Source organism: Podarcis melisellensis (assembly GCF_964234715.1).
Source record: "Podarcis melisellensis genome assembly, chromosome: 13".
NCBI lineage: Eukaryota > Metazoa > Chordata > Lepidosauria > Squamata > Lacertidae > Podarcis > Podarcis melisellensis.
In genome coordinates, this window is record NC_138545.1 from 34,187,860 (window position 1) to 34,198,989 (window position 11,130).

At 43.6% G+C, this 11,130-nt stretch overlaps 1 protein-coding gene across 4 annotated transcripts in view; it reads right to left on the reverse strand.

Moving 5' to 3' along the window:
- HOXB9 (homeobox B9) overlaps positions 1-11,130 on the reverse strand; it is a 37,632-nt gene that overhangs the window by 574 nt on the left and 25,928 nt on the right. The window contains exons 1-2 of one of the 4 annotated variants that reach the window (XM_081885702.1): positions 3,530-4,471; positions 1,793-1,891 (exon numbers count right to left, since the gene is read on the reverse strand). The exons of 1 other annotated variant lie outside the window; for it this stretch is intronic. In XM_081885702.1, coding sequence (XP_081741828.1) covers positions 1,793-1,891; positions 3,530-4,043 — 613 coding nt within the window. In that variant the 5' untranslated portion in view covers positions 4,044-4,471. Of the gene's footprint in view, positions 1-1,792; positions 1,892-3,529; positions 4,477-11,130 lie in introns of those variants that run through there. 2 more of the 4 variants (XM_081885701.1, XM_081885704.1) reach the window with 2 other exon arrangements.

Sequence of the window (11,130 nt, forward strand, 5' to 3'; positions counted from 1 at the left end):
AGAAGGGACTCTTGGTCAACTTTTGAACTGGGAGAAGATGAGCACCCACGTAAGAGGGGCACCCCACAAGTACATTACAGGTTATAAATGAAAGCCACCTTTGAAAAGCAACAAGCGAACAGTTGTAGAAAGAATGCCTCCTAATATTTGAACATTTATGTGCAAGGTTGGATATATGTCTGGGGCAGAAACTGATGCTAAAACGGGAAAGTTAACGGAGCCTTTTTCTGACACTGGAAGGTGGTTAGAGACCATAGCAAATGATGCAGCTATTGGTTGAATGGAAAGGAAGGAAGGATGAAATATATTTACACACACACAGAGTGTCCATCTGTTTCTCTATATATAGATAGATGGGAGATTATGGATGGAAGTAAGGAAGGAAGGAAGGAAGGAAGGGTCTATTGTCAGATGAACACTATGGGAAGATGTCATAGTATTCTACAGTACTCTTTATTTCCTGCGCATCTTTGGAGGATCGTGGCGCGCAGATTGCCTTCCTAGCGAAGTGTCATATATACAAATTGATTCATATAAAACTATGCATAATTTAGCACTCCCCCCTCCTCTTTTGCTTTCTTATAATTTACTTTCTGAAAAAGAAGACCTGTGACACCCTAGCTACCCCTGCCAGCGGGTAAGCCAATTGCTTGTTGTTGCCTGTATGTGTTGTCCGGAAAGAGGTGTTTACATCACGGTCCTCCTAAGCACCGCAAAAGACTCTGGAGAAGCACAGGGTGACAATGAAGACAGGCCACAATTCACCAGGAAGCTATCCTGCGCAAGACACGTAGTAAGACCTGCCCAGCGGACTGTGCATGGCTCCCAGTGTTTTGGGGGGTTATTTATTTATTTAGCCCGAATAGTAATTTAAGAAACAACTTCATGAGGGTTAGGATCCCTCTTTCTGCGTAAGGAGATAGGAACGCACACCCACCCAGAGAGAGAGAGAGAATATATTTATATTGTAATAGGTCTATTCAAGATTAAAGAAGCATCGTTGTGACGGAATATTTGACAAAAGAAACCTAGAATACATTTGAGCTGCGCCGGTTGGTCAGTACTGAAACTCTTGTTGATAATCAAACGGGGAGTTTTATAGTCCAAAGCCAAACTTCTGTCTTACTCAGGGATCGTTTTAAGTGGTGCAGGAGGTGCACCGATGCCATTTCCTTGCAAGTTACAAAATGAAATGCATTCGGAGTTGTTTTTTTAAACCAGGTTTAGCTCCCCCCGTCTTACAAATCCGAGCAGCCGATTCCACAACAGAAGTGACTGGCTCTAATAGGCAGAATTAAATATTAAAGAGGCATGCTGTTAATAATTAATACAGCTACCTATCTTTTAATGGCATTTGGATGAAATCTCCACCAATGGCCCTCCTTTTAGTGGTGTGTGTGTGTGTATGCATGTGCGTGATTTCTTGGCATTTCAAGGAAACATGACGTCTGCCACAGGAAAACAAGTTTATCTTTCATTTCACACTATTCCCCAAACAGGAAACAAACAAACAAAAAAGAAAGAAGAGAAAAGAGAAATGTTCGCTTGGCACGCTACTCTCCCACCATCCCACACACAACCCAAAATGGCACACATTTATATATACACAAATTAGACCTTCTCGAAGAGTGTGGATTCTCAAAAGCGCAATGCTTTCCGAATGGGAAAGAAGGACATAGCAAGTGTCAGACATTAACTTCTGCTTCTGCCACGGACTTTTCCTCCTTCTTCCTTCCCTCCATCTTCTTCTTCTTCTTTTTATAGCATTCTCTCCATATCAGACCAAACATACCTTCTAAGCTAGATTGCACAGGACGCCCTTGGGCAGCCTGGGCCTCTGGAATCGAGCAGGGTTCTTGGGTAAGATTTTTATCTATCTTCAGTCCCGGGGCTGGGGAGAAAGATGGGGGTGGGGAGGAGGGTAAAGGGGGGCACATAAGCTTTTTTTTTTTTTAGCACCCTTCTACTTCTTCTCTACCGTTCTCTTCAGCCGCTGATCCAGATATCCTGCCAGCGTCCCAACAAACACAGTACACAAAAAACTCCCTTATTCGCCCCCCTCCCACTGTGCAAGGCTGAGTGAAATGCGACGAAGGCGTACAGAACTGCCCCAATAGCCAAATGCCCCTTCAAAATTCTCGCTGTTTCACCCACCAACTCCGCCGGACTGGGAACTTACATTTTAAAAATTATAATAATAATAATAATAAAGCATTAAAAAAATAAAAATAAAAATCAGTTGAGAAAAGATAGTGACAAATCGATAAATTGCATTCCACCCCCCCCGGCCCCCGCAAGAATCCCAGAGAGCCATCGCCTCGGATGAATGACTTGCGCTGAGATTTTAAACCATCTAAGTCATACTTTCCCCACCAACCAAAATACTGAATCGAGCTCTTCGGCTGTTTGAAACGTCTCACACAGGGGGAAAGGCGGTGGAGACAGCCTTCAGAGCATCCTCTTTCTTCACCTTGAAGAATACGTAAGAGGCAAAGATGATTCCTATTATATTTTATTGTACCTCCATCCCTCGCCAAACTCTTTTCGCTATATATATATATTTTTCCGCGTAGGGGTGGGGTGGTGGAGCAGGAAAGGGAGATAATAGCCACCACCCACCACCAGGTTGCAAAATGAAGCACACGATTAAGTTTAAGAGTTTGCCAGTCTGTTCCCCTTTAGGAAATAAAAGACCCAATTAAGCTCGTTCCCCATTTTACTGTTTTGTTGAGGGGGGGGGGAGAGGGCGGCGGCTTTGGGCTCTGAAATATTCATACGCATGTCGGGTGCATTTCATAAACAAACAACAATCAACAACCAGGAAGAGAGAGAGAGAGTGACAGAAGAAAGCGCGGCGGAGGGAACCGGGGGTCTTTCAAGGTAAACAAGGGCACAGAGTAACAAAGCCCCCTCCTCACTCCTCCACGTGAACTTCTTTCGGCCCCCTTTAAAAACAAAACAAATATCTTTTCCCAGGTCTCGCCCCCTCCCCCATCCAAAGATCCACGATAGTCCTACTCAGAGTAGACCCATTGGAAATAATGGACATGAATGACGGGCGTCCATTCATTTTCATGGCCCTGCTTTGAGTATAACTTAGATGGATAAAAACCGCAGAGACAGACACACACACACACACGCCGATCTTTCCCGGTTCACTTTCCCCCGCTGCTCATTTTCCTATATAGTCAAGACAAACATTGTGACTTGCCCTTCTTCAAACCACTGGGAAAGGAAAATCGAATCTCATTTCCCCCTTTTGCCTGATATTCCATTGACTTAAAAATAAATACATATCGCAATAAGCAGCAGGTAAATCTTTGCCACCCCCAACCCCCTCCAATGCTAGAACAGCGCTAGTGGGATTTTTTTTTGGAGGGGGTGGCGTAGTAGAGCTGGGGGAAGGGAGAGATTTCTCTTTTAAGACCTGGTTATATATTTTTTTAAGCTTCCCTCGCCCATTGTGCCGTTTTATGACACCCCCTCTTAGGTTTTTATGCTGTTCACTTCCTCACTTTTTATAACTTACTTTGATCTGGCCTGCTTTTGTCCTCGCTTCCTTCGCAAACTTTATTGTCCTCGAAGCTGGGCCTTTGATTGGAAGCGATCCCTTCCCTTCCAGCAGAAGTTTCTAAATGGTACTCCTGTGTCCCCTGTTTACGGATCTCCCCGGGGTGTCCCAGCAGCGGCTCTGTTTTAACTGGTCCCTGCCCGGCTGCTATGCTCTCTGCTCGGGGCACGGGGTCCAGCCAGCTCCGTAGATACCTGCTCTCGGAGGTAGGGACGTTTTGATGCTGGATGTAAGGATGGTAGACCGAAGGAAGGGTAGCAGCCGTGTGTGGCGTCAGTGGCGTCCAGGAAGCGCTGAAAACGGAGGATTTGGGCTGGAAACTACAAGAGGGGAACTCGAGGTGTTCACTGTGGCTAGTTTGTCTGGAGTTTGAATACTGCCCGGAAGAGAATTTGGCGGCGGGAGAGTCTTCGCTGTCATGACTTATAATGGAGTCGACATAATAATTGCTAAGAGTTCCAGAAATGGACATTCTTGGACATCATACGAGCCCCACGGTTCAGTGAAGGGGAAAAAGCAAGCAAGCGATAATAAAAAAAAGAGAGAAAGAGGAGTAGATCTGTAGTTAAGCAGGCTCTATAAGTATTAGGGTATATAGAGGGGAAGCATTTAAAAAAATTTTAAAAAGAAGGGGGGAAAAGAAAAAAGAAAGAAACCACAGGCGACACTCTGCCTTTAACCCCCTTTTCTCCTCCAGCATCAACTTCCTAGCCAAGAAAAAGTACAGTCGGGACTGCCGGGTTGGGAGCTTCCAGCAAAATGATTGGTCAAACTTTTTTCGTCAGGCTGATAAAGCGTCAGGGCAGGCGTAAATCAATCCTAGCGGAGGGGGTTGCGCTGGGCTGTCAAACCGCCCTCTGCATTCCATATCCAGGATGGATTGTGTTATGTTGATGCAATGTTGCAAAACGTCGGGAGTTCAGAAAGCGCGAAACGTACAGTGCAAACGCGGGTGGGGAGGGGAGGAGGTGGCGTGGGGTGGGGTGGGGGTTAATAGATTCCCCCCTCCTCCTCTCTCTCTCTCTCTCTCTCTCTCTCTTTAAAATCCCCTTCTGAAACATGAAAGAAAAATGCTGTGTTCTGCCCTCTCTTTGCCTTCACTAACACTCTTCTGGGGGAAATTCTCTCTTTCCGTGCACCGCCCCCCCCCGCGTCCTCCACCCCCCTCCAGATCTATAAACTGTGTAATTCTAGACTCCGCTCACTCTCCTTCGAGGTACCCGTGTTGTTCAGCTGAGGGAGGGCAATATAAATTGCGCTGGCTTTCCTCTAAAGTTTTCTAAAAGAGGGAGGTGATACCTTTCGCGAGGGTTACAATGGAGGGCTTTGAGATGTATGTACGGGAGATGGCGATGATCGTTATGGGTGGATTGTGGATTGGAAGTAAAATATCAGTAGACTCTTTTTTTTTTTTGTATCGGATGACTTCCTGATCTTGTTGCCTTCCTTTCCCTGGTTAAACGTAACTGTCAAGGGTGTGTATAGAGTAATGTCTGTGTGCATTATATATTAAACACTGCCGTGTGTGTATTATGTATGCCTCAATGTGTGTGTGTGTGTGTATACACGGGTGTGCATCTGCATATGCAATATGCATGCCTGAGTTAAATCTGTCTCCTGTAAGTGAAGCCCAAAGCATATGATAAGCATATTATAATTAAAAAAACCAAGTCTCGCCACATATGCATACGTGTATAAGCAGATCTCTCTCTCTCTCTCTCTCTCTCTCTCTCTCTCTCTCTCTCTCTCTCTCTCTCTCTCCATATATGTGGTATGCATGTATATAGACAAACATACAGAAAGAGAAGTTATAGGTTTAAATGTTTTGTTCATCTATATGAGTGCATTTCAAGATTCAGATAAACAGATCGATGATCTATAGGGTCTCTACTGCAATAGCCCGGTTTGTTTTGAAAGCAACGGAGGGGGGGAGAGGCTGAGTTGCATCGCTGAAATCAACACACTCCTCTCTCTCTCTCTCTCTCTCTCTCCCTTCCCTCCCCGCCATATACACGCACTTTAATTTTACTACCCTTGTAAAATGTCCAATCCGGTACTGATCCTCTTTGTTTCCTTACAGAAGGCGTTAGACTTGAGACGGTTAAATAGTTGAATAAAACTTACATTAGCTTTCTCTGATTTTTATAGCCTTGAATTTACTGCCTGTGGAAAAGGAGGGTGTTTAGGGGGGGAGCCCAAGGGGTGTCTTGAACATATCAGCGCACGTCTCCCTCCATCCCCTCTTCCTTCTCAACCTTTTTGATGCTCCAGATCCAATCCAGTTAAGCAGAAGCCTTGTATGTTTCAATCAATGATCCCACTACAACATCTCACAGCGTATTTGCTCCGGAGCAGTTATGTCCAAGCCAACCGCTGTGGCGTGTAGGCTGACAACCCAGACCCTAAGTATATTCATGTGAGAGTTTATGTCCACTTATCTCAGTGGGATTTACTTCCAAGTAAGTAGATTTAGAGCCGTAGGGCGTGCCCAATAGGCCTAAAATGACTAAAATATCCCGACGAGCTTCGGCTTAACAGTCTTGCAGATCGAGCTGTCTGTCTCTGTCAAGGATCTCACACAATGCCCTATCGTAAATTCGTCTTTTGCAACGCGGTGGGTTCAGTTTTCCTTCTAGCAGAGCAGGAAGTGTTCGACAGAGGTTTTAACTGGACACAGCCCCACAACCTTTCCGGCACTAGAGAGAGACAGAGAGGGTGAAAAAGACCCCGAGTTCTCACACCAAGGGTTGTCCAACACCCTTGGTCCAAAATGCAGCACGGAATAATTGTTCAGTACTGGTGCAGGCGAAAGGTACATTCTGCAAGGACAGAAGGGCTTCGATTAAGCGGTTGCTCTCCTTGAGAGAACCACTCATCCTTACAGAGAATAATGCTGGGCCATGAAGAAAATTAGCCCAAGATCAGCAACAACGTCACGTCCAAAAGAAGGCTGTCATTTTCCTCAAGTAATCTTCTCAAAAGGATGGAGATGATGTGTGTCTGTGTGTTGCACACCAAGGTGCTGTGTTGGTAGGTAGCAGATCAGATCTGAGATGGAGGAAGGATCGTATCGAGAGACAAAAATGAATAGGAAGAGATTGGAGGAAAGACAAGACAGAAAGACTGGTACAGGTTTTTAAAAATAATTAAAAGAAGCCAGAGAACGAGAAAGAGAATGCAATATAAATAATACTTATTTGGAAGTAAGTTCCTTTGGGACCAATGAAACCTACTTCAGAGTAAAATATGTTTAGTGTTGTGATAGAGGCAGGGAGTCAAAAAGGAAACAGAAAAGATAGTTGACTTGGTGGACAGCACATGCATTCAGGGGCATAGATAGAGGATTAGACAGACTAAAGTTCTTTTGCGCTTGAAGGTTTCAAAAAACACCTGAAACCAATATCTAGATCACTGCCTGCATCCCATCTACCTCGAGATTCTCTTTCCTCTGGGAGGAAAGAAAGAAATGTTGCAGCCGGATGCTATGCGTGTTTATTCAGCAGTAAGTAGTAGCAAGTTCCATGGGATTTAACTCCAAGAGAGTCTGCAGCCTTAAGCACCCCAAGTCAAACTTAAAACGTTTTTTGGCCTATTGGTTTCAGTCGGAGAGTTAAACTGAAGTGCCCCACACTCCCATTGAAACTGGTGGAGCCTTCAAATGTGTTTAACGTTGTCTGGATCATGCTCTCACGATTTGGCAGCCATAGTATGTAAAATGAATCGTGGTGGCATTTGGGGTCACTTGCAGAATTATGATGGCCTTCAATGAGATCCGAATTCAGTTTGCTTTTACCTAGAACTATAGGCTTTTCCTGTAACACTGAATCACTGCTTGGTGTCATTACTTTGAATCTCTAGAGCAATATGGGGGGGGGGGGAGAGAGAGAATCACAACACAAAAATAATTCCTTAAATCAACCTCTTGTTTAATTTTCCTAATTTCATATATATGTATTCAAGACTTAGAGACGCCCACCCCCTTTCGGAATGAAAAAGGCCCCCAGTGTAATTACAACTGGAAATCAAGCATGCGTTCTGTTTTATGGTATTCCAGAAATTACTGGGTTGTTGTTTTTTTAATCATTCTGTTTTGGGGCCGCTCTCTAGATTTTAGAGCGAAAGAAAAATGTAAGAGAGGTGATTTAAAGGCATTGTGGAAAGGGAAAGGCCGGCTTGCTGACTGACGGGGCGGTTTAGACAAGCAATGGATAAACAGACATTTTTTAGCTGTTCTTGGGGAAGGGGTTAAAAAATTAAATAGCGATGAAATTTACTGAACATTAATTGAAAGGAAACACCTGTTCGGTGTTTTGCAAGATAAATTGTCCATGTTTTACCTGTAATAAATATATTATTGGAAAATCCTCAGGCACCTCCTATAAATAATTATGAGGCATGTCAGGAGCCGAGTATATAATTTTCTTGAGTATATAAATTCATACCAAAATGACTTCAGGAGAGTTACCCTGAAGTAGAACCCAGGGCTTTGAGGGATTCCCCAGCGAAGTAAACCACACAAGAAGACCTGCAAAAGTCATTTGCCTTCTCATCCACTGGCGTTTTATCCAGGGATGCATTAATTTTCATTTCTTCTCCTTTCTAAAAAATATGCACTGCCATGCAGGTCAACTCCTCGCGTTCTCTTGCGGGAGGCTAAATACCAGGTCCATTTGGATATATCGGAGGGAGGCAATTATTTTGCCTGGTTTGGGGATATTATTTCCTTAAATATTATTATTTTTGTTGAAAATTAAACACCAAACGGAGATGCCTGCATGCTCGGGAAACAGTTAAGCAAAAGGGAAAGAGTTTTCCCCAACCCTCAATATTCCTAAAGGGCAATTTACTAAGAACACAACAGGGACTTCAACAAGGTTACAGCTATGAGATAGCGGTCACCAGATAGACCTCCAAACTTCCCAGTCATCAACCCATTTAAACTGGAGTACCTGGAGTTATATCAATGGGACTTTATAGCTCTAAATGCTTGGGTTTGGGGTCGTAGTACGGATATGTTCTGGTTTGTGGACGGGATGGAGTACGTTAGACAAATACCGTTAGCTCAGGTAGTAGATTTCAAAGATAAAACGAGATTCTGTTCCATTAATTGCTTAAATGGCTTTAAAGACCTGTGATATATCTACAAAATAAATGGACCGTCTATAGCCAACCAGCTAAACGGGCTTCTTCCATTATTATTTTTATTATTAAAGTAGACTGCAGTGGACTGCTCAAAAACATCTTCATTGTTTTCGACTAGTGGGGGGGGGGAGTCCAAAGAACATTTCTTATGGAAATTTATTGCCAAATCGCACGTTCACACGCTAACCTTCGGTTTGATGTTTTGCATGCTGAAAACAATTCCTTTTGGAGAGAGAGAGAGAAATACAGTAAATTTATTTAATGTGCAGCAGACGTAACTCCTTTAAAACGAAGTGCTTCCCTCTCACAATTTTATCTTCTGGCTGAATGATAAAATCTCTGGGGTCCAAATTTTGTGTGAGTCCTATTTCACCGGGAAAAGTGTTTCAGGGGGTAGGCTTGGATCCCTATAGAAAGTGAGAGGAATGACAAATAGCAAGTAGCCTTTTCTTTTTTAAAAAAAGATTGCAAGCTTCCACAGGCAGCACCAGAGGGAGAGCTAGGGCGGTAAGACACCCTACCCAGATAAGCAGGGCCCCCTCACCTGTCTCCTCTATCTCTCTATCTCTAGTTTAAGGACCTAATATGTGGGGCAAAGCTGGTCCCCCTGCACAGGCACTTTGCCAGTAGGTCAACAGTCTTCGAACAGAATAGACTCATTGACTGCTATCCAGCTTTGGAAAACTTTTGGTTCGAGAGGTCCACCTTCAGACTTCTAGAGTGGGTCCCACAAATAGTTTCATCAACTTTAAGGCTATTTCAGTACCACAGACGCTGAGCAAGATGACTTCTAAGCCTTAGAAGGGCAGCTCTTTTGAAATCGGATACAGGATTAAGCCCAAATGACTTTAATTGAAACGAACACTTTGGCCAACAGCATTTGATATCAAGTTAAGTCCCTCTGATTACAATGGATGTGGCTTTCAAGTGAGTGAGTTTAGGCTGTAATCCTAAAGCCAGCACCCAAATCCTACTGAGTAGTCTGATTGGTTAGCCAAGGGCTACTTTGGATGGGCTGGGAGCTGAATCGTGAGCCCTATTGGATTTCCAGTGGAAAAGGTTTTGAACAGAGGCGATAGCTTCGTTCAAGGCGAGGGTGTCCTTGAAGACTCAATGAAATCTTACTTTCAAGAAAACGTGTATACATGGGTCTGTTTAACACTGACCTCCTAAGAGCATTTATTTAGTAGAAAGTTTCATTCATTTCTCTTTCTTTATTCAGAAGCAGAGGTGCTTAAGTTAGAGAGGCGTGGGTCAAGCCAGAGAATCCCACGTTGTGGATCGAACTGTTTTAAAGGGCGAATGGTGGTATATTTTATGAGTCTACCTCGTGGTAGCCTCAGATACGCCTCTCAGGATTCCTCCAACTCCTAACATTTGCTGTTGTTAATTTACAAGTCAAGAACATCGCACACACTTTTATTTCTATAAAAACACACACATCAGAACCCCCAAGACCAGGGCACAGAAAACAAACTTGGACAGCCTGTTACAGGTTATGAAAGAAACTTTAGTTCTGAGGGTGGGGAGGGGGGCGAGATGGCCGGGGAGAGTCCTGCATTTGAAAACTTTATTTTGTTTTAAATCAAATATGTTTTTGTAACCTTTATGGGGCAAAAAAGAAAAAAGAAAAGAAACAAGAAGAAATCTACCTTTCTCCATTTCCTGTGCTAACCCAGGGTTATGAATGCTACCGTTTGGAGTTTTTTTCAAGAGTTTTTCTCTCTCCCCCCCCCCCACTTTTAAGTAAGTGGAGGAAAGGAGGGAGGGGAGGGGAGAGTGAGAAAATTCCTTCTCTGGAGGGAAGCAAAACAATTTACACATGTAGCTAATACTCCCGGACCAGAAACTAGACCTAACTTTAAAAACACAATTCCAAGCGGCATTTTATAATCTTAGCAGTTAGTAAACCAGTTAGAGATCCCTTGTAAAGTTAGAAGCCTGTGTGAGTTACAAAAAGGAACCCCAATAAAGGAAAACCAGAGAATTGAGAATCAGACATTTAATAATATTAGCTGTCTGAGAACCAAGATGTTCACCCTTTAGGGTTAAGACTCCCAGAGAGTATAGTCGAAATTAGAGGAGAGAGAAAACCTAGATCCGAAACTGGGGGTGGTATTCAACTAGGTTTTGCTCAGAGTAGACGCACTGAAATAAATGGACCTAACTTAGTCATGCTCATTCGTTTCAGTGGGTCTTGTGTGGGCAAACACTTAGTTGAATACCACCCTGAGATAAGAGTCGAAATAATCCCATCACCGAACAACTTCCGTATATTATTGCTGGAAATAGGGTTGCTACATTGGCTAGCTTAGATGCAAGACAATGGGTCTGAAGGTTGTGGGGGATTCATCTCATTTGCTTAAGAGTAAATTCAGTGGAAATGGGTGGCATTTAACTGTCAAGAAAATCCACGG